Source organism: Crocodylus porosus, unplaced genomic scaffold (assembly GCF_001723895.1).
Source record: "Crocodylus porosus isolate Cpor-Errol unplaced genomic scaffold, CroPor_comp1, whole genome shotgun sequence".
In the NCBI taxonomy this organism is placed as follows: domain Eukaryota; kingdom Metazoa; phylum Chordata; order Crocodylia; family Crocodylidae; genus Crocodylus; species Crocodylus porosus.
The window spans coordinates 12879753-12901919 of NW_017728910.1; the positions used below are offsets into that span (position 1 = coordinate 12879753).

The window sequence follows — 22167 nt, forward strand, 5'->3', positions numbered from 1 at the left end:
GCTTTGTTTTTGGGCTATAATCATATTACAAATTGAACATTTCCACATGTGCATGCTGGCAAATCTAGCCCCAGCTATCTCATATGTATCTGCCCCAAGGTACAGATGCTGGGGTCTTGACATAGCATAATAAAGATATATAAATATATATTTTCCACATTACGTTAGCACATGCTAATGAAATTAAGGAATAAAGGCCTTAAAGAAGCAGCTGTTAGAAATTTTCTTCAATCCCAGAAAATCAACTTCTTAATTACTGATAATTTAGCATCAAAATGCCCATTACCTCTCTTCCCCCACAAGACTCTCCCAATTTAGGGCCTTATTTAAGATGTACAGAGGAATTTTAAGGGTAAGTGTAGCATTTCATCATTTCTCTTTAACCTTTCTGGAATTAATTAATTTTAAAATATAACAGGAAAAAAGAGGGCTCATTTTTTTAAGATATGACATCTCAGAGCCTTTAATTCACCATTTAATTCTGTTCAACACTATTCATTTAATACTATTAGATATTAAGAGCAGTAAAATTCAGCAAATGGCATGAAAGCAACTTATATAGCCCCTTTTGTCATAAAGGGTTCCAGAGAACTTTCTGAATACATTTATAGGTTGCATAAGTTTATAACTTTACTCACCTTGGAAGTGCTGCCACTTTTGGACTTCCAGCGAGGGTACACCAGACCTTCTTCCAGCTCTTAAAAACAAGAAACAAAGGATTCTGGGTCCAATCTAGCTGACCTCGAAATGTGTTTGCCCCAAGTGGAACTTAGCAAGTACCCTTGCAGTAATGGAGAGGACCATAAACTTTAAAGACTATGAATAGTCTGAGTGTCACTTTTACCCCTTATTTAAATGCTATTTTGATTAAAATCTCAATATTGGGAAAATGGCAATGCTGGATGCATTATAAGTAAAAGAAAACATATATGAAGGGCAAAAGTACTAATGAACACGTGCTTTTTTGTTGCAATTTTTCTTCCTTGCTTTAGTGAGTGAGTCTTAATTGCAAAGTTCAGAGCGTGCTGCTGCTCGAAGCATCTTTTATACTGAAACCAAGAATGAAATAACATGGCCCTTGGAAGTCACACACTGTAGGTCCACTCTAAAGCCCACAATAGAGATGGGAAAGAGAACGTTTTTGGCTGGGCCTCCGAATATATTTAAACGCTGATTGGGTTTCTGGCAAAGTTACACAGTGTCTGACATAAAGAAGGGTTCACCCATTTGGTGTTGGCTGGGGTTGGGTTTGTTTAATGATTCCTTACACAAAGCATCTTTAAAGGGAATGAACATTGCCGCACCACTATGTAGCTGACCAGTAAAACCACAAATGAGACTTAATTTCTTTGGAAAGCAGCTGCCTATAGTGAAATGATCCAGTATTTTGCAGCCATTCCATGTATAAATAGAGAGAACTGACAGAAAGTTTTAAAGTTCAAGACATACATGAAATAACTGGCCAAAGTGAACTTCTCAGCACACCAGAATTGTCTCAAATGTTCTCATAATAACCTCCCCTCCAATTACTCTGCAAATGGGACTGTTTTAAAATATTAAATAACTTTATACACAAAGACCAAGATCCTCAAAAGGTCTTGAGGATCGGAGCCAAAGTGAAACATTGATTATTCAGCCTCTCACTCTGGTAGTCTGCCACATTCTCTAGTTGGTGAAATGAAAGGGAAATATGCACGTCTTCCGTATGATAGTCTATGTGATGCTGGAATTTTTTGCTGCCATATGAAAACCTCCTAATTTTGAAGGAGAAAGATCCAGAAGGCATGCTTAAAAGTAGCTTTGTGAAAGACTTCTTAGCAAAAATAGAAATAATGAGTTTTTGGTTACACCATCTTCCCTTGTTTGGACATGTGAAATTGTTCATCTCTGTGGGCTGCATTAAGGCACTTAAAACACAGATGATGAAGTGATTATTAGAGGAGTGCGGGGCAGTTGTTTTGCTTTTAGCTGCTCAAATTAAACTGCCCAGATTAATTTGTTTTGTTAAGTTGCCCTTCTACGCACTCTGACGCTGGAAAAAAAGTAATGGAAGTCAAAATCCTTCCAAATTGATGGAAGGAAAAGTGAATGAAGGCTACTAGATACTTCAGAGGAAAGTTATGCATCTGCTGTCACCCAGACTTTAGGAATCCAACCAAAATGCCCAGCTATATTAATGGTATAAAGGCACTAGTGGCTTCTACATTGTAACCCAGTGGCTTCTGTGTTTTGTTATAAATCTTTTATTTGGTCCATATCCACTGAACATTTTGGCTTTTTTCATTATCCCACAAAAGCTAATAACACTTAAAAGAACACCTTTACAATTAAGTTTCTTAGAAGAGTGATCAGATACAACCAAAACTGCTGATTTGTCTTACACTGAAATGACTATGCACTGGAGATGGGGTGCAGAGTATCTGCACCCCATGTCAATGAGATACTACATCACCATGGGGTGCAGAATAAGGACCTCAGTATAGCCCAAAAGCTAAATGAATACTTTACTTCGTTTTTCCATAAGGGTGAAAATATATATGAAGACAATGGTATGGTGTTTAATGGGAATGATGAGACCGCAATGGAAAAGACCACATCTGAGGGAGAAGAAAAACTTTGATTGATTACTGTAACAAAATGAGGAGGGCCCAAACAATCTTCATCCCAGAATATTGAAAGAACTGGCATGTGAAATAGCAACTGCTGTAGCAAAGATCTTAAGTGAATCTATCAGCTCAGAGATCATTATAACCAAATAATAGTTATAGTTACACAGTGCCTGTTTGGGTTTTTATTAAAGACTCAAAAAACTGAAGGGGTAGTAGTTTGCTTTCAACATGCTGCAAATTCTTAAACATTGAAAGAAACAGTAACTAGTAATGAATGACAGAGGTAAACAGAACATGGGACAAGGCACTTTTATCCAAAGAAGGTCATGCCAGATGCATCTAATATTCTTTTATAACAGGATAACTCACTTAGTTATGGGCAATGCAATGGACCTACTCTAGCTGATTTCAAGAAAGCATTTGACACTGTGCCTCACAGGAAATTATTGGCTAAAATGGTAAAGATGGGAACTCACAACACAATCATACAGTGGATAAGGGTTTGGCTAAAAGGGAGGTGGTGTTGAAAGGAGACTTTATCTGATTGGCAAGAGATTACAAGTGGTGAGTCTCAGGGATTGGTCTCGTTATCAATCCTGTTTCATATTTTCATTAGTGCTCTTGATGCAAGAAACAGATATGTGTGCTTATGAAATCTTTGGCTAAAGAGGATTAGATTATCACATGCGACATGTCTACATGAGATACTACATCACCATGGTGATGAGGTACAGCAATGTAGCTCGTCACTGTGACGACATAGCATCAGTGGGCACTAACTGTGATGCTGCTGCTACTGCACAGTAGCAACGGAAACAATCCCTGCACCACCAGGACTGCGCAGTACTGGCAGGTACTAAGTTAGTACTTGCTAAAATATTACAGTGGGGACACATGTAGACACGCCTACAGAAAATGAAAACATCTTGTGAAGTGGAGTACTAGAAAAGGTACGAGAGCTATAGTACCAACTGCAAAGTTATGCATTTAGGGACTTATGAAGGACGCTCACCAGTGAATGATAGGGAATTTGTTATGTAACGTGTTCAGATGACTCTAGGAAGAAAATTTCTATAGAGGGGCCTCAGAGTTTGGGGACAATGGGAGAAAAGAGGGACCTGTCTATATTGGCTGATACTAGGACAATCATGAGCTGCCAGTGTGATTGTGCACAGTAGAAATTAGAATAAGGCCATCAGAAATTAGCATAATGTTAAATGAAAGTTTCTAAGTATTGAGGAGTGAAGTCCTGGAGTTGTCTTCCAAACAAAGAAGAAGGAGCTTGATAAGTCTAAGGACATTATGAAGTGACAGGATGGAGCTGTCCCTGGAGCAGTAAGCAGTGTGTGATATGTAGCTGTGTGTGTTTGGCATTCCCATGAGGGGGCTGAAAGGAAGCTTGGGCTCTGTGTAAGTAGCTTGCACGTGTAAGGTGTCTGGATGTCCATGGTGTCTTCTGGTCACCTGCTGGGCACAAGAAGGAATTTCTCTTTCCTGGAATGTACTTTGGGTTCTGAAGCAATGGCAGTTCTCCACTGTTAGCTGAGAGAGTGCCTGGGGTGCACTGGTGACCCTAATGGGGCTGTGAAACCATCTTGGTGCCTGGCTGGTAAGTCTTACTCATGTGCTCAGCATCAAACTAAGCACCACATTTGAGGTCAGGAAAGAATTTCCTTCCACATCAGGTTGGGGATTGGTGGGGGTTGTCTTCCTCTGTAGGGTGCAGCATGATTCCTAGACCTGAACACATTCATGTTAGGTCATAAAGTCCATGAGACTGCTCCTGCATGGAGTATTGTAATGAGGACTGTCTTTTGAAGACTTTTCCAATAGGCATCTATCCAGGCCCATAGAGAGATAGCAGGTGAAGAGCCATGTCAGGAAGCCGGCCTAATAAAAGTTGGTCTAATAAAAAAGTTGTCTAATAAAGAAGTTGGTCTAATAACAGGTATCATCTCTGAACCAAGAGATCTAGATTGTTGCATGTCAGGAAGCCTACACTCTGCCACCTGTGCTGCCTGTACTGCTCTTGTAGTGACACTGTAATGCAAAGTACATAAGCAGCATCTGAAGCAAAAGTCACCTTCCCCCTCCTATACAACAGCCATGAGCCACAGACATAGTTGCCCTCCCTCTTGTTTGTTCTCCTCCTGGCCACAGCATGCTTTCCTAATTGGTTTCCCTGTGGCCACACTTTAACAAGAAAGTGCTCTCAGCCCTGCCTGATCTGTGGCTCGATGATTAGGCTGCTGTTTTGTGATGCAGGAGGTCAGAGCTCAAACCCTCTTAGAGGGAGGTGAATCTAGGATGGGTCTCTCAGGTTTTCCTTGTCCTTTAAATATTGGGCTAAAGGTGGCACCCTCCCCAACTCAGTTTGGTGTCCAGTAGTCCCTAGTTCAGTGGCTCTCAAACTTTTTGGAATTGAGGGACCCCCCTCACTGGACTCGAGGCACCTCTCCACAGCTTCTGTGAACTATGGGGCAGCTCATCTCAAAAAATCATCTCTATATTGCAGTGTTTACCTCCTTGCAGAGGGACCTGGCTGTGAAAGTCAGGAATTGTCCAGGCAGGGACCTGCATTTATCTGCTTAGTTTATCCATCGCCTAACACCTTGCTCATTTCCTCACAGCTCACTGACACCATTCAGAAGATCTGGTGGCACCCCAAGTGCTCTGGCATCCTGGTTGAGAATCACTGCCCTAGCCAGTTGTGATTTTTGGCTGTTTACAATTAAAGGGCTTTATGAAGCACTTCTGTACATCCATGGCAAAATAGAGAGAGAGAGAGAGAGAGAGAGAGAGAGAGAGAGAGAGAGAGACTCAAAATAGAGCATAAAGGGACTTAAATGTCTCTGGAGCAGTCATGAATTGTTTTTTTTAAATGTTTGGTAGAAACAGCCTTAGTGTCGAAGACTTGGGTGCATAATACATTTAAGTGTTACGCACAATTCAAGCTATTACTGGGGAGGGGGAAATATAATGCTGGGTGACTTAGAAACCTAAAAACTGTGTGCGGCATCTGCAGTGAGATAGATAAAATTCTGCGTTGAAGGGCTGAAGAGCTGTTCGGGAGCCTTTTGAACAAATGGTAACCCAATCCTAGGCTTCCCAGTATTCACACAATAAGAGCCAAATGCAAAGCTATCTCTAAGGTGCTCTCTTCCCCAGCTTTTAGTGTCTAAATCACTACATATAACCCTAATCTGCTCTGTCCTACAGCTCCCAACCCCCTTGCATGCTTGCCTACAGACCTTGTTGCCACGCTGGCTTTCTGAGCATGCTCTAAAAGGCTCTATCAGGATGGGGGGAAAAAAGAGCATAAAGCTTTCCTGAATTGGCAAAGTGTGCCTGTTGTCAGAGCAGGGAACATACAAGTCTATGAGCTGTGGTGCCAGATGCCCAGTGAAAGTCGTCCATCTCCTTAGGTGGATTTGGATCACACTCCAAGGAAAGATGTATAGTTTTTCCTGCTAAGCAGCTTACCCCCCTGAAACCTTTGGGAACGTTAGCTTTGATATCAATCGGGCAATGATTTCTTCCATTCTCCCTCCGCCTAGTATGCACTAGATGTGCTTCATTGCCATTGCCATTTGCTTATTGCTTTCCCCTTATCTCTTTGGCTTCTGAGTTAGCATTTGTCTTGGCCACGGGGGGGGGGGTCCCTGTTCCCAGTTACCTTAGCACTGATCTCTTTGATTTGCTTAAACTTGAAATTCATCTATGCCTCTTCAACCTGGTCAGGAGGAAACACGACCTTGGACCTGATATCACTTGTGATTTCTTGAAGTAAAACATCAAAAATCTGCTTTTTGGAGCACAAAGACCCATTTGGTACATCCAGGAGCTAATTTAGGTGTTTCAATATGGGTTTTAGTGCTCAACTTTATAGACAGACATTTTTTTAAATTAGGGATGAACACTGAAATCCTAATGCCAATGATTTTGCCATTCATTTAAGTCAATATTCCTTAAGTACTCTGTTTAAAACATAGTTTGTGGTTGGGGTACACCTGGCTCTGCGCCATTCTGTGCAATGTCTACAAGTGACTTTAACCCTATATGCTTCAGTTTCCCTGTAAGCTGTCTCCTAGCCAGGGCAGGGGGTGGGGGGGAGGGTGTTTTGAGACGGAGGCCTGAGCTCTAGCCTGCTGACATCAACAAGAGTCTTTGGAGCGGGTCCTAACTCATTTAGCAGCACATTCAGATAACTGGATGGAAGATGCTAGTGAAATGCCAAGTTCCACTGGTAGCATTATTATTGCCCATCAACACCGAGAACAGCACATTCCTAACCCTGCAGATTACCACCAATAAATGAAACACAGTGCCTCGACCTAGACAAAAACAAAAGGAGTGGAAAAGATCCCTTCAGTTTGGTAATCCTTTATTTTTTTTTTTAGTTGATCCTCCCATAGTAATGTACTGAAATGCGTAACAGTTACATTGTACAAAGCATTTAAAGAAAGTACCTCAACTTGCCAATTATTTTAAAATGAGATTATAAACAAAAGGAAAAGAAATCTGGTCCCTTGCTAAAGGGCAAAGAAAATCCCCAAAACAAAACAAAAAAAAAAAAACCTGAATACAGTCTGTTATTTATTTATTTTTTTAACATAAGTTTGGAACACTTCATCTTACAAATAGGATTAACATGAACATAACATCACACAAGCTCGCAGACAACCAGCTTAAAATATTGGGTACAGCTTTAATCAGAAGAATCATGCTTTCATGAAGAAATTATAACTGTTTATACAATTGAATCAATTTAATGTATTACAAAAAAACTAAGTCACCTCTATTAGTTATTTAGTTTCATTAAAAGGAAAAAAATAAAATAAAAGAGGAATGTAAGGAAATTTCAAACACTGTTTTGCACTCCCATATACACAGATCAGTTCATCTCACTTGTTTTGAAGTACACGGGTGCCTGCATCATGAAGAAGTAGTGGGGGACTAGAGCAGTGCTGTTTATTATAGGAACAGTGCTATTTTAATCAACAAACAATTGTTTGCCAACAAATAAATACATGGTACACACAACACAAAGAAGAAATCAGAGGGGGGAGAAAAAGAAACAACACAAAATTGCGACATGATTGTCTAAAATTAAAAATGTCATTACAATGATTTGGCAAACATTGAACTAGTGGTACTGTAGATGAACATGTTCTCTGACAGAAATATCTGAATGGCAAGCTTTTGGAGTGGTGAACATTCATAGTTTACAATATACACAAACCTCTTATTTACTGTTTCTCTTAGTTCTTTTTTTTCTATCTTTTTTCTTCTTTTTTTCTTTTTTTCCCTTTTTACAATGCACTTAAGAAGGCAAAAGGAATTACGGAGAGGACAAAATATTCCCTGTTATCAGTTTCTGCATTAAGGATGGATAGTGTGCATTTGACAGAACTACTTTCTTTCTTCAAAGGGTTAAAATGCATAAAGCTTTAATGAAGAGGATTTGTACATAAAAGCAACTGTTCCCAATCCTGTGTCAAACTATCGTATACAAAAAGAAAAACGATTCAGTTTCTACTTTAAAGGAGTGCCCATGTGTGTATCAATGCAGTCTTAACCCTTTTGCCCCCACCCCCTGAACCGGGTGAATTGGAAGACACTTTTTCCCGGCCCTGGTTTACATAATCCATTGAAACCTTTTTGTTTAAGTCGCATTGATCCTCCAGAAGTCAGCAGCTGCCTTTGCTGTGCAAAACAAAATATCGAGAATAAATAGTTTCTTTCTTTTTAAAATTATTCAGTTTAAGGTCATCAGACTTTAAATGAGTGACCCTACAGATTTATAAGGCATTCTGCTCAGCAGTCTTTTAAATAGTCATATATGAAAGAGCCATGCTACTGTTTTGGACTTGGTCCCATTCTTGGTTAGCTTTCACAATGTCATACGTGACTAATGGATTGGATGGCGCTGGCTTCTGCGGCAGCTCTTGCCATACTGTGCCACACGTTGGGAGAATTATGGGATGCAGAATGGATGGAGTCCTTGTCAGAGAGAGAGAGCATCATAGCATATGCCTGAATGAAGACAAGAGAGAGAAAGGGTGGTAAACACTCTTCACAAGCCACCGACTTGAAATCAAACAAAGGCCTCCATAGGCAGCCAGGCTTCTAGCTAGGCCCTAGATGGTGTCTTGTATTCAATTTATTTACGCAACATCTATTAGGTAAGGTCTCCTCCAACATGTCCTTGGACCTTTTTCACCCACTAACAGAAACAATTCTTTGCATTTTTCATCTAAGGCTCACACAGCTTTCAATGTATTCAAAATTAATCTAACCAATCACATCACCTTTTCCTTCAGAGTCTTTGCACAAGAGTTAGTTGCATCAATTCTCAAGTGCTAGATAAGCAACAAAAATTATTATTCTACTTACCTGGTGCTAGGAATATATATTTTCTGAATAAATATATATTTACTGAATATTACAGCATATTATACTTTGTTTGAACCTTTCATTGCTTTCAGTCTGTTATGAAGGCATACATATTGCATAATGACCTGGGCAATTTGAAAATGGGAATGCAGTTATACTCCCTTTTTATTATATCCCAATCTTAAAAGCTGGGACTGATATGTCAGCCCACCCAAGCACTGCTGCTTGGTGTTATGGACTTAGTAAGCAAAGCCATTAGGAGACGATGCTACCTCAGCCAACAAAACAGAAGCGAAAGAGAAATAATCCTCTTGAGCGATGCTAAGCTGTGATAATACATTTGGCCAAGTTCTGTTCTCAGGGGTCTTAAAGCCCATGTTAGCATTAATAAGCTCATGTTGGTTTATGTAAAAGCAGCATATCTGTGATACAATTTCTGCATATAGTATGCAGGTGCACACTACACAGTAATAGTTCTAATTTAGATCTTTAGATATCACGGATATCTCTAGACATCATCTAGATATCCTGGGAACCTCAGGTGTTATATATAAAGGAGCATTGTCCTCCAGAGTCAATGGAGCATCACGGAAATACAACACCTGAAGATCTGCTCCCAGATACCCCAGAGACCGTGGTGTGGGGAGACAGAATGTTCCGAGCTCACTCCTGTTCTGGAGCACAACCTGGGACATTACCTGGGACTTCGATTTCCTGTACAGTGGTTGCTTTAGGTCCTCTGGCAGGTGGGGAGTATTAAAGGCTGCCAGTTCAGTTTCATTGTACTGGTTTTCTCCCATTTTCCTCATTTTGAGGCTATCTGTGAAGTGCCTTATGTGGTCCAAAGCTGATAGTCCAGTCTTATTATACTCATCGTCTTTATACCTACAAAACACAACAGAGATTATAAACATGTATATAACATTTCCAGTAAAAGGCCTCTTCCTTTCCCAAGTGTAAAAATACTGAAAGACAATTCTCATTCACTTAAATCTACCATAAACTCATTTCACCAAAACTCATGAAAGCTGCAGTACCTGTCCAGCAGAAAGGATAGCGGAGAGGATTTCATAGGCCTGTATGCCAGTCCTACCTTTCCTCAGCTACTGTGGACAAGTCAGTTTAACCAGGATCTTCAAATATGTCAGTACCTAACTTCCACTGAAATCAATCAAGGGTCTAGATCTTTACCTCTGTGTTCCCAACCATCCCCTGTTTTGTCTACTTAGACTGTAAGAACTTTGGGGCAAAACTTTCTCTTACTCTTTGTTTGTATGGCACTTAACTCCTTGGAGCCCTGATTTCTACTGGGCCTCTAAACAATACTTCAATGTAAACCCTAATGTCCATGTGAAAATGTCTTATGCTATGAAATAATAATATAGAAATAATTCCTTCTTATATAGAAATGTCAGTCATTTTTGTTTGTTCAAGCTGTGTTTCATGGGCTCAGTTCTGGATAGTGCTAACAACAAATGCATGCAGGAGAGTCTGCAGTTATAGTACTGCAATACAGAAATCCATTGCCTCTATTCTAGTCCATCTGTAGCACGTGAGCAGTAGGAGCCAGGAACACAGGTATATTCCATGTATTTATATCTATGTGTACCCTGATGTGATAGCGTCTGCTACTCATAATGTCCAGTGCAAATTATGTCTGCCCATAAACAGAACAGAGTCCATGAAGTAGCTGAGGACAGGGTTTGTGTCAGCCAAAATATTGTGAGCAGAGGGTTAGCTTAGAGGAGTTTTCCTGCGGCCTCTCAGGGTTTTGGCATTGAAATTCTTGCCCAGTTTTTTGTTTTTGTCTTACATAATTGATTGTACCATTTAAAATACTAGGAAGGAACCGACCTGCCAGGGGAAGTCTTGCAATTCATATCCAAAGTACTTGTTTCCTCATAGTCATCCTCGGGGGTTCCTTCATGTATGGTACTTGAAGCAGGTTCTTTGCCTCCCTTCGCTGCAATATCACTTTCTTCATCCTCTTCATCCATCATTACTTCATCGTCTGCCTCTTCATCATCCAACAAGTCGGAGTTCTGACTCGCCCCCGTGGCTTTCTCATCCTTAAAGTGGCTGCCATTCATTCTAAAAAAAAAAATCAAAATCAGTGGGTCAATCAACCACCGGCCTTTTGAAATAAAAAAACCAAGAAAATCATAGAAGACTGATCCAAAAAAGAATTAAAACATGTGCTTTCCCCCTGCCAGTGGAGTACTGTCATTTCCAGTGTGCTGGTTAGTGATTTGTACTGTTTAGATTCAAATATAAACTCCATATTTGTGACGACGCCTTCTTAAAAATCAATGGGAAGATGTGGCCCAAGTACTAAAGGATTCCACCCCAACCCTTAAAAGGCTACATCAGGGCCTACTCTGACACTTACGAGGCATATTCTTCCAAACTTTTCACTGACTTAATTCCTTTTGCTTGTACTCCTACACCTAGCCTAGGCATAGTAACCCGATGACTTTGAACAGGTGCTCTTAGGACTGTGCCTGATACTGTGTTCAGAATTTTGTATCCTGAAGTAGATGCACATACAGTTCCTTGTGCAAGTCCTTTTGTGTCAAGTCATCTGCCATCCATTGAGAAACAGCCCTACCTGTCTACACCACAAACATCCAAATGGGTGCGCCTGTGAGTGCAAATAACCATGACTTCAGGTTTGTGCCAACAGTTGCTGGGGGCTGAATTGAAAGGGCAGTGGCGATATCAAACAAGGCCCCTTAATTCTCCATATTTGATGCAATGTTTTAAGCTAGGCAGAAAATCATTATAACACTACCAGTTTTGAACACTTGTATTTTGAAAATCTTTAGGTCTGAATATTCTATTCTTATGGCATCTTGTGTTTTCAATAGGTTATTAAAGAATACCTTTTACAACTCATTCTACCAAAGGTACAGACAGCATCCATGGTGAGTAATAGGTTGTTCTGCTGCTGTAGCTTGTTTGATCAGAAGCTCAATGCTAAATAATGCTGAGAAACTGGAGTTGCTGAGTGGCCAGCATGCCTATTAAATGGAGTAGAAGATGCCTATTACTGCTATAGGAATATATTAATTGGTACTTACTGGGGAGCTATGCAACTGATGTAAATCAGTAGTGCTCCCCTGCAGTCAATGGCAATATGTTGATCTGAGCATCCAGCCCAGTGGTTTATGCCATATTGGACTCTTGATTGTTTCTGTTATATTAAAGATCCTTAGTCTTCCAGGAATAGAATTATAAAAATGGGAGCATTGTTGCTTGCATACAGTTAGCTTGGGAATATGACTGGTATTGTAGAGAACAATACAAAATATACTAAGAATTCTGGCATTAAAAGATGACACATGAAAACACACTGGATATTGATTTGCCTAGTTTCTTAATGTAAGAGCTTTATTCCCTTAGGACAGGGGCGGGCAAAATGGCCTGTGGGCCAGATCCAGCCCACCAGGCCATTCTATCCAGCTTGTGGAGCCCTGAAAAAATTTAGTAAATTAATATTTATTTGCCCCGGCTCCCTGTCAAAGCTGGATGGAGCCAGGGGCAGCAGGACCCAGAGGGAGCCCTCAGCAGGCTTGCAGACATAAGCAGCCCAGTCCTGCTCACCCCAAGCCAGTTCCCTGCTTTCCTGCCCCCACCATGCTCCACCACCAAGTGGCTGTGGATCCCGGCTGCATCCCCAGACCACGGAGCGTGGGACCACACTGGTGGGGTGTGTATGTGTGTGCACGTGCGTCTTGGCAGGCACAGGGGTAGAATATGTGCCTGTCTGCAGGCACGGGGCAGTGTGTGTGTGTCTGTGTGCAGGCACAGAGGCAGTGTGTGTGTATGTGTGTGTGTGTGTGTGTGTGTAGGCACAAGGGCAGAGTGTGTGTGTGTTCATATGGTGAGTCCCGCACGCACACCCCTCCATATACATGCATCTACGCCTCCCCTCGCGCTGCCATACGCAAACCACAGCCACCTCCCCATACCCATCCACTCCCCACATATGCACACACCCACAGCCCCCACAAACCTATACCCACCCCCACACAATATACAAGAATAAAACTTCATTTTAAGCCATCATGCAGTCAACTCTGTGTACACTACACAAACACATGTAAATCAGGACAAAAATATTTTTTGACATCAAATTAATGAATGTTGTAGATGATCACTTTTTAGAAGATAGTTTGGTATTTTTCTGGTTCTGAGATGGCAAAACCCCTTGCTGAAAGGAGTACTTCGGGGGGCAAGGGGAGGGACTTCTGGTGGCAAAGGTAAGGGGTTAGGGGGTGGGACTGCTGGTCACAAGATGGCAACCAGGGGGTGGGGTACCTGTCAAGGGGCGGGGCTACCCATGTGACCCTTGACAGCTTGCCAAAACTTGGTAAGTGGCCCTTCACCCAAAATAATTGCCTGCCTTTGGAAAAGTAACTAACTGAAATCTGTAGTTCACTAGAAGTTACCATATCACTCTGCCCTTCTTTAAAACAAGTAAGATTTCATCTATTTCTAGTTTTGTCCAGAAAATCATCTGTTAGCTAAATCATCTAAAACTATGCTAGGAAAGTTATGACAATGCATACCCTGAAAAAGTGGCCTTCATGGCATATAAAAAAGGGCTCCGACATGTCCACACAGGTCAATATTCTACAGTAAATTATCATCAGCCAATTGCCCCTCAGATTTGACAGCCTATTAAAAAATTAGGAACAGATCTATTTGCAATGCAATGTCAAAAATGCTGAGCTGGCACCAATTCAAAAAGCTTAACTAAAAAAGGGTCGGGGGGAGTAATTATTCAAATATTGTCAAAGAATGGATATCTTTATCATCTTTTATCTACGTTTGATGATAATATGTTTTGGACAGACATAAGAAATTATTAATCAAGGATCAGGCTGCCAACTTGCTAGTTATGCTAGATCAAGACTGTTAGAAATGAAAGGGAAATGGACTAAAACCAAAGTAACGAAAGCCATATGATTAAGAAAACAGATTCTCTAATTATGCTTTCAAATGTAGTAATTTGCCAAGGATAAAATATCCATCAAAGGTAGTCTGAAGTGCCAAATTTAGAAAGGAAACACTGTATGACCCATCAACCTTTTCTCTTTACTAACTTCCTGTTGAACGACATGTTGAGACCAGATGTGCAAAAAAAAAAAAAAAAACAACCTCTTTGCCAATCAAGATGGAATGAAATTTGAATATGCATATAATAATTTATTCAGTTGCCTTCAGGAACGTTTTGTTATGTCTACCACTTGGTTCCAGCATAAAGATAAGTAAAAAATTTAAATAGGAGATGAAAACTGTCACTGGTAGTAAACAATTTCTAATGTAGATAATATGATACAAATTAACTGAAAGAAATCAACAAAGTTGTACTCTTCACCTTACTTCATAGCTCTGAGTAGGGTGCACACAGATACTCCAGGTAACAGACATTAGAAACAAAAGTGCACAAGATCTCAAAACCTTTACCTTAGCTATATTTTAGCTGAAAATTCTTTAAATCCTATTTCATCTGTTAGTTCACAAAAATTCAAATGCGCATATGTAAACAATATCCTGTTTAAACTATATCCTGTCAGAAACAATTCCTCTCATACAGACAGAGAAATCACTAATTTTGTGCCAATAGCACTTTGCCTAGTACCAAGTTAGCCATTTAGGATGTCTGTATGCACTCTGGAGTGAAGGGGGGAGCACTTTAATTAAAGCTGTTTTGAAAGCCCTCTAATTAAAGTGCCCGCAATGTCACATTTATTCAATGTCCTGCACTTCAAAATGGTGGTGGGGATGCTTCAACTAAAACTCGTTTGACAAGCTTTAGTTAAGGTGTCCTTGTTAAATGTGGGAATGCTGAATACACGATGCGGAGGCTGCTGGAGTGTGCTAATTAACATATTCCAGCAGACTCAGTTAATCAGGTCTGCTCCAATGTGTGCTAATTAGCACATGTCGGAGCAGAGGTTCATCATGTGTATTAGTGCCCTTAGTTAGGTTCTTGTGTTTGTTTTTTAAGAATTAGATTTACTTTGCTAAGTTTCTTAGTTAGTTTAGTTAATATACCTACGTTTTCAGATTACAACACTCTCTCTAATTCTCTCCTTTGTGATTGTAAATGGTGCTGAGACCTATTGATTTCTACAAATTTAAAATGGGAAACAGGCTATACTAGACTTCAGTAGATCTACATATTGGTGTGTAGGGGGTTTAAATACAGAAACACTAATAAAAGATGGACCACTTGTTAAAAAGATGGTATAGATGTGTCTCAATGCCTGATATACATTGCATTTTGCTATCTACCATCAGCCAATGCTTTCGATTCTGTTTAGAGCATAGTCTTTTGTCTCCAGTATTTTGTTTATACATGAAGGATCAAATCAACATACCTACTTTGCAAAACTGTGTAGTTGTAGCTTTGCAGCCAGATTACTAAATCACTTCCTATTCAACACAACCAACTTTCTTTCACAGTGGGTGTGTCTACATGAGATGCTTTACTGTACAGTAGTGACGTTTACTAGGCAGTAAGCATGTGTGTCTACACATCCATGTGCTTACTGCACAGTAAACCTTGATGCTCATGAATAAATTTGCTACCTGCAAATGCAAGTAGCAAATTTATTTGCGATTACTAACCGTGCAGTAGCATTCATGTAGACACCTGACCAGGAGCAAATCTGCTCCTGGTCAGCCAGCAACCAGGAGGTGGACCATTGCTCCCCACCCATGGGAGCCGCCTGCTGCTGGGGCAGGCTCTGTCACTGGTGCCCTGGTGGGGACTATGTCCCCCTGCCCTGGCAGTATGGAGTTCCAAGCCCCCACCCACTGAGATAGCAATTGGGGAGTGGGGGCTGGGAGATCCTTATCTCCCAGCGCTGGCCCCGTGACCACAGAGCTGGCACTGGGAGCTCCCTGTTGGCAGGGACTGGGGAGCCTGTTCCCCATGTAGCTCTGCAATCATGGAGCTGAGCAGGGAACAAACTCTTTGGCTCCCACCCCATAATTGCAGAACAGGGGCTGGGACCTGTTCCAGTCAGGGGCAGGTCCCAGCCCCATGCCCCAATCAGGCAATCAAGGCACAGGTCTTGGAAATAGCTGTAGAAGGGGGTCAGGTCCCAGCCCCCTGCACCTTCCCTGAAGCTCTTCCCAAATTCTCTACCCTGATCAGGGAGCCAGGGCTGGGTACTCCCTGCTGCTGGGGCAGGGAGATATTGTCCCTGCTCTGACAGCAAGCAGCACCACCTTACCCCCCACCCTGGGGTGCAAGGAGCAGCGTCCCAGCCCTGGCCAGAAGACAGCTGTCTCCTGGCCTGGTGCTCGGCTAGCACCCAGGGGAAGCTTAAAGCTCCCCCTGGTGGTGGCAGGGGCCTATTTTAAGGCCCCAGGAAACAAGACCAGTTTGCTGCCATTAACAGCAAATCTGCTTCCATTTCCCTACACCTGTAGACACCTGCCCAGAAGCATTTATTCATGAGTAGTCTACTTGTGTGTAAACTACTCCTGGATCTAATGCACGTGTGTGTAGACACACCCAGTGTGTATCAGTATTTAGAAAGTCAACTGGGAAAGGGATGGTGTCCCCTTGAGAAGTCAGAATAGTTGAATCTTACCTCTCTTCTGAATTCCTAGGGGATTGGTTACTGTGGTTGCTGTTCCCAATGAAATTCCGAATTTCTGTGAAGTAAGAATCCTCTTTGTCATCTAGAATTGCCCCTGTGCTTTCGAGTTCTGAGTGAGGTGAGGATGTTGCAGTACCTTTAAAGAAGGCAAAATAAAGTATCAGTTTTTGAGGACTTATTTCAACTGAAAAATTAATGATCATCATGATTAAGATGGTTTCCAATACAAAATCCTAAGAAAGATTTTTGTAACAATAACGATAATACTTTGTAGGTTTGTGCATCTATCACTTTTTGGTCATCAAGTTAAAGTGCTTCCAAACGTATATTATGTCTAGATATCATTTCCATTTTACAGTATGATCAGCTGAAATATAGAGAAATCCTTGTTTCCATTGAAGTCTATTGCAAAATTCCTATTAACTCCAATAAGAAAAGCACTGGTTTGTAAGTAGAGGTGGCCAGCAATTTGTGTTAAGATAGTGGAAAATATTGTAAAGCAAATTTTTCATAAGATTGTATCAGTTTAAGGTTTTTTTTAAGGATTCCAAGGTCCAGGAGAGAACAAGAGACTCCACTCCAGTATACCTAATAACTGGGTGACCAGGACAGTCTTCTGGAATGAGAGAGATCTAAGTTCAAGTTCCTACTTTGTCTAGTTTGGACAGAGACTTGAACTTGGTCTCCTACATCCATTGTGAGCATACTGTTCACCTATATATCCTGGGGTAGACAGCTCTCATTTTTTGGGAAAACCTTCTTGGTTATGGATGAATACAAAACAACATTTTAAAATATTTTTTGTAGGGCAACGTACCTTTTTCTTGCCTTTTTCTAGTCTTAAATGACTTGCCCAGTGGCACATAGTGAGTCAGTGACAGGTAGACCAAAAAAAGTCAGGCCTGACTCCCAAGTCCCTTCTTTTGAACATCAGAAAAATAGTGCTGATTTTCACCACCTTTTCCAAGACAAGACTTCTTGAGCGCCTATACATGTGCAAAGAGGCTGCTTTGATGCAATTAATTAGGTCTGCTGCAGCTTGCTAATTACTGTGCTCCAGCAGACTCCAGCGTCATGTGTATTTGCATCTGCATGATGAAGGTTTGACAAGGTTTAGTCAAAGCACCCCGCCGTCATTTTTCAGCGTGGGGATACTGACACTTGTGGTGGTCCAGGCGCTGACACTTGTGGCTCCTCCCCCACATCCCTGAGCACATCTATAAATGTCCATTATGACTAGTGGTGACCAGCTTATTGAAGCCTGATGATGACCTGACTGAATAATGGAGAGACCCAAGATCTTTAAGTAAACTGCTGGTGGTCAGCACTGGTTGGGTTTAATCAAGTGCTTTCCAAACCCTGAGTTTAGTGGGGCAGCCGCCGTAATTACACACCTGCCCATCCCAAACATAGCTAGAAACAGGGGTCTAAGAAAGATTTGCTAATTTGTCTGATTATTCAGCACAGATTAAAACTAGAGGTAGGGTCAACTTTTTGCACAAGATTTCAACATAATGCCATGCATAATGGGCTTTTGGTAGGATTCAGACCTTATGGTCACCACAATCCCTGCTTGTAAGCTTGATGCTGTTTCACTGACTTACGTTAATAAATTGTCCTTACCAGCAATGTCTTTCAATATTTCAGTGTCTTTCTTTCCTGCCACCCTGTACCATCAGTACTTTCAAAAAATAAATGCTGACATTAAACCAAGTATTCCACCAAATAAGTAGGACATATTTTTACCTACTACTTCTCTAGCTTGGTTTTAAGCATGCAGTGTCATTGACATAATTACAGAGAACTATATTCATATCACACCCAAAGATAACACATTGCAAGCTATCAAGCACATCCAGGAGAAAAACCTCAACCTCTACATTCAATATAATATTATTATTTATTAGATGCATCTGTTGCATGTGCTCAATTATTTCAGTTAGGCAGATAATGAACTAAAAAGAATGCAAACATGGACTTTTAAAACCCTGCAGGTACCTGCTCTCCAGCCATAGAGGGCTCCCTTTGTGACCCATATAATCCTCCAGTGTGGTGCCCTTGGTTAGATGGGGATTCTAGTTCAGTTTGTAACTTTGGGGTAAAGAAGGGGGTGGGGGGCAAAGGAAAGACAAAGCAAACAGGCTGCTGAAACTCAAAACATTTTAGGAGATGCACCCAGAAAAGTCTAAAGTCCAAGCTTTCATTGGTAGCAGTACGACCATGGAAGTGGAGTGAAGATGCCCATGTCCAAATATGTCAAAGTTGACTTGAGAAAAACCATAAAGCTGTAATTAGCTACGAAGGAAAAAAAATCTGTGCTGGGATTTTCAAAAGCACCTTGAATATCACTGTCATTTCAATGTCCTTGTGCTCTCAGGTATTTTCCAAAATTTCACCCAAAAGCTTAGAACAAAGGTTGCATACTTTACAAAGGCAGCTTTGAAAATGAGCAGAAGGCTATTGTCTGTTAACACTGAAAACATTTAGGGGGCAATGGAAAGGGAGAAAGATTACATACCAGACATGTTCCCATTCTCATGCTTTTTTAGATGTCTGTCTAGATTGGTTTGTTGACCAAAGCACCTGTCACATAAGTGACATTTGAATGGCTTCTCCTTATTGTGGATGTTACGGACGTGCCTCTGCAGGTTAGAAGATATGCTAAAGGACCTGTCACAGTATTTGCATCTAAAAAAAATGTGTGGGAAAAAAGGGTTTATTAGTAGCTGGAAAGATAATTAGAATATAAAGTGACAGGCATCCACAAAAATTGTCCAAAACAGACCTCAGACTTCAAATTCTAACATGTTCTCCTTCTGAAACCTTTTCTTTCCTTTCTTTCCTTCTGTTTGATTTCTTTTCTTTTTAAAGATTTGATGGCAGGCATTGATTCAATCTCACTGGAACTGCATTTGATGACAAAACTGACTTAAAGTGACTTTATGCTGGGAGAACTCCACTGAATCAGATCTAATGGTGCAATTCAGTGACGTGCTGAGTAGCCTTAACTTCCACTGCTGACTCTAGAAGATGCTCAGCACCTTACAGACTTAGGCCCTAGAGGCATTCAGCATCTTTTTATGACCATTCTCAGTATTCGATTAATTATGCTGTCCTTATACAGGTAAAATTCCCCTAAAATAAGAAGGCGTTTTACTTGAACACCTGCAAGTTTAGGCTGTTATCATTTAGGTGTTATTCACACAGCTGATGTTTCAATTTCAGTCTACCTTAGGCTCTTAAAAATTTAAGTACTGCATTTAAGAAGGAGCATATTTCAGATTTAATTGCATAAAATTAGTTAGGGTAATTGATTCCCATTTTTTGAAGTACTGCATGCAAAACTGAGTAGTTTGAAAACAGTAGAGCAATAACTGTTGTTTCATGTGCTGCCAATACAATACAATTAAACAGTTTTAGGAGGGAAAAAAAACATGAAACAAATTCCTTCTAATGTTCAAATAAGGTAAAAAGGCCATTTTTTCTATTCAAAATTATACTGTGTGATTAAATCTTTTCTTGGGGAATTAGCTTGCTTGATTGCTAATCCCAGAGGAAATTCGGTTATCTTCCAAAACTGAGCAATAAACAATCCAAATCTTTAATACTGTGCCAATGTGAGTAGTTTAGTCTATCACTCTGGTACCAGAGGCATCAATTTTCATACTCTGTAGTGATTTGGAGTCCCTAAAGCCTTTACTGTATTGCTCTTTAAGCCATTACTAAGACATACTATAACTATTCCAAACTCTCTTGCTGGCAACTAGCCAACACTCTTCATCACTCCAGTTGTTCAATCTTCTCCTCTGCTTCAAAACACCTCTCTCACACTAGCAATGATGTCAATTTTTTCAGTGCAGAAATTGTCCACTTTGCCACTAATTGTTTCTGGCTTTTATGTAGTGGACAAGCAAAACATGCTTCAAGATACCTCTTTAGTCATGGATAAAATTTGACATGAATCCTATTTCCCCAAGAGATTCCCAGGGAGGAAAAAAAGGTTTCATTACAAACAAGGAACTTTTTCTGCTCTTTTCAGGTTATAAAATTTACAAATTGGTTTTATTGAAAAATGAACTGGCTTCATTCCAACTGATTTTCAATGACTATTTCATTTTCAATAAACTAAAGCTTCAGTTATTTCTATATGTGCATAACTACCACATGTTTGTCAACAAGGGGGAAACCGAGATATAGTTTGGGTAATTTAACACTTTCAAAAGAATTCCTATTAGACGAGAAATAAATTAGTATAATCAAAGCTTTGAAACCATGCTGTTTTGAAAATCAGTAGAACGTAAAGAGCATCTGAATTAAGTATATTGTTAAATACTTAAAAAGTACTGTTGTTGAGCTTCTTTAATATTTTCGAAAGGGTGAAAGTGATTTAGGTGCATGAGTTCCAAGGGACTTGATGCTGTTAGCTTGGTCACTTTTGAAAATTCCATCCTTAAAAGTCAGGTTTTTCTCCAGCTCCCAACGCTGGACTCACTCTTTTACTAATGACATCAACAAAGCAGTATTATGCCAACGCTGAGTGCTTTTGAAAATCCCACCTAGTATATCTCTAACAACCTACTACTACTAATGGCCTGCACCCCTTAGATACCCACTGCAGTCACTGGAAAGTGTGACTCTCAGTTCCTGGTAGAAGAGGATTTCATTTTTTGGGGATTCAATTATTGTGGGTGTGTTCTGAAATAATAATGTTATCCTGGATTTCTACTGTAATTTGTATCCCACCAGCCTTCAAATCCAAAACTGCCAAAACTGCCACGTGAGATATACAGGCATGTGAGGTGGGGCTGGGATTTGGGAAGGAAGTTGTTGCTGTAGTGTTATAATTGTTTTTTCACCTCAAATATTTTTCAAGCTATGACCAAAATCTCTCCTTGTCCCTTTAGGCAAGTATGTCCAAAACACTATATAACTGCGTGTGATACATCTGTCTCTGGAGTGGAGTGTCTAGATCAGGACAAAGAGTGTAGGGTTTTTATTCTGGTTTATTTTCTAAATATGTTAGCTAACGCATTTCACATTTCTTGTATACAAAGAGGAAATAACAAATGTCCCATATCAGCACAAACATTGTGCACACAAACCAACAGACAATATTGTGAGCAAAACTATAAACATTTCCTAATAATAATAATGCCAGTGTGATACGTTTCACTTAGGCAGACGAGTTTCTATAAATTTCAATTGAAATCCCCAAGCACTTCATAGGCAGACTACTCCTCATAGCCCTCCTGTCTGTAATACCACCTATTGTTTTGCAAACAGAGGAACTGAGTCAGAGAGATTTCCAAAGGCACCTTGACAAGTACACAATTCCCATTGAAATTAATAGAGTTCTCCAAACCCCCTGAGGCAGCTTTAAAAAAATCTCTTCTCAATCACATTGAGGACTTGATCCAAAATCTATTGAAATCCATGGAAAGATTCCTGTTAATTTCAATGGGTTTGTAATGAATCACGGGTAGAACTGGAAACAAAGCACAGAAATACTGAATTCCCGTGTTCCTGCTTTAACCACTATG

The 22167-nt window shown here is 40.4% G+C and overlaps 1 protein-coding gene across 4 annotated transcripts in view; it reads right to left on the bottom strand.

Moving 5' to 3' along the window:
• Window positions 1-6976: 6976 nt before the first annotated feature.
• Window positions 6977-22167, bottom strand: part of MECOM (MDS1 and EVI1 complex locus) — a 484803-nt gene continuing 469612 nt past the window's right edge. For all 4 annotated transcript variants that reach the window (XM_019532701.1, XM_019532699.1, XM_019532700.1 and 1 more), the window contains 5 exons: window positions 19146-19315; window positions 16619-16763; window positions 10860-11096; window positions 9704-9890; window positions 6977-8645 (listed from right to left, as the gene is read on the bottom strand). In XM_019532701.1, coding sequence (XP_019388246.1) covers window positions 8511-8645; window positions 9704-9890; window positions 10860-11096; window positions 16619-16763; window positions 19146-19315 — 874 coding nt within the window. In that variant the 3' untranslated portion in view covers window positions 6977-8510. The remainder of the gene's footprint in view (window positions 8646-9703; window positions 9891-10859; window positions 11097-16618; window positions 16764-19145; window positions 19316-22167) is intronic.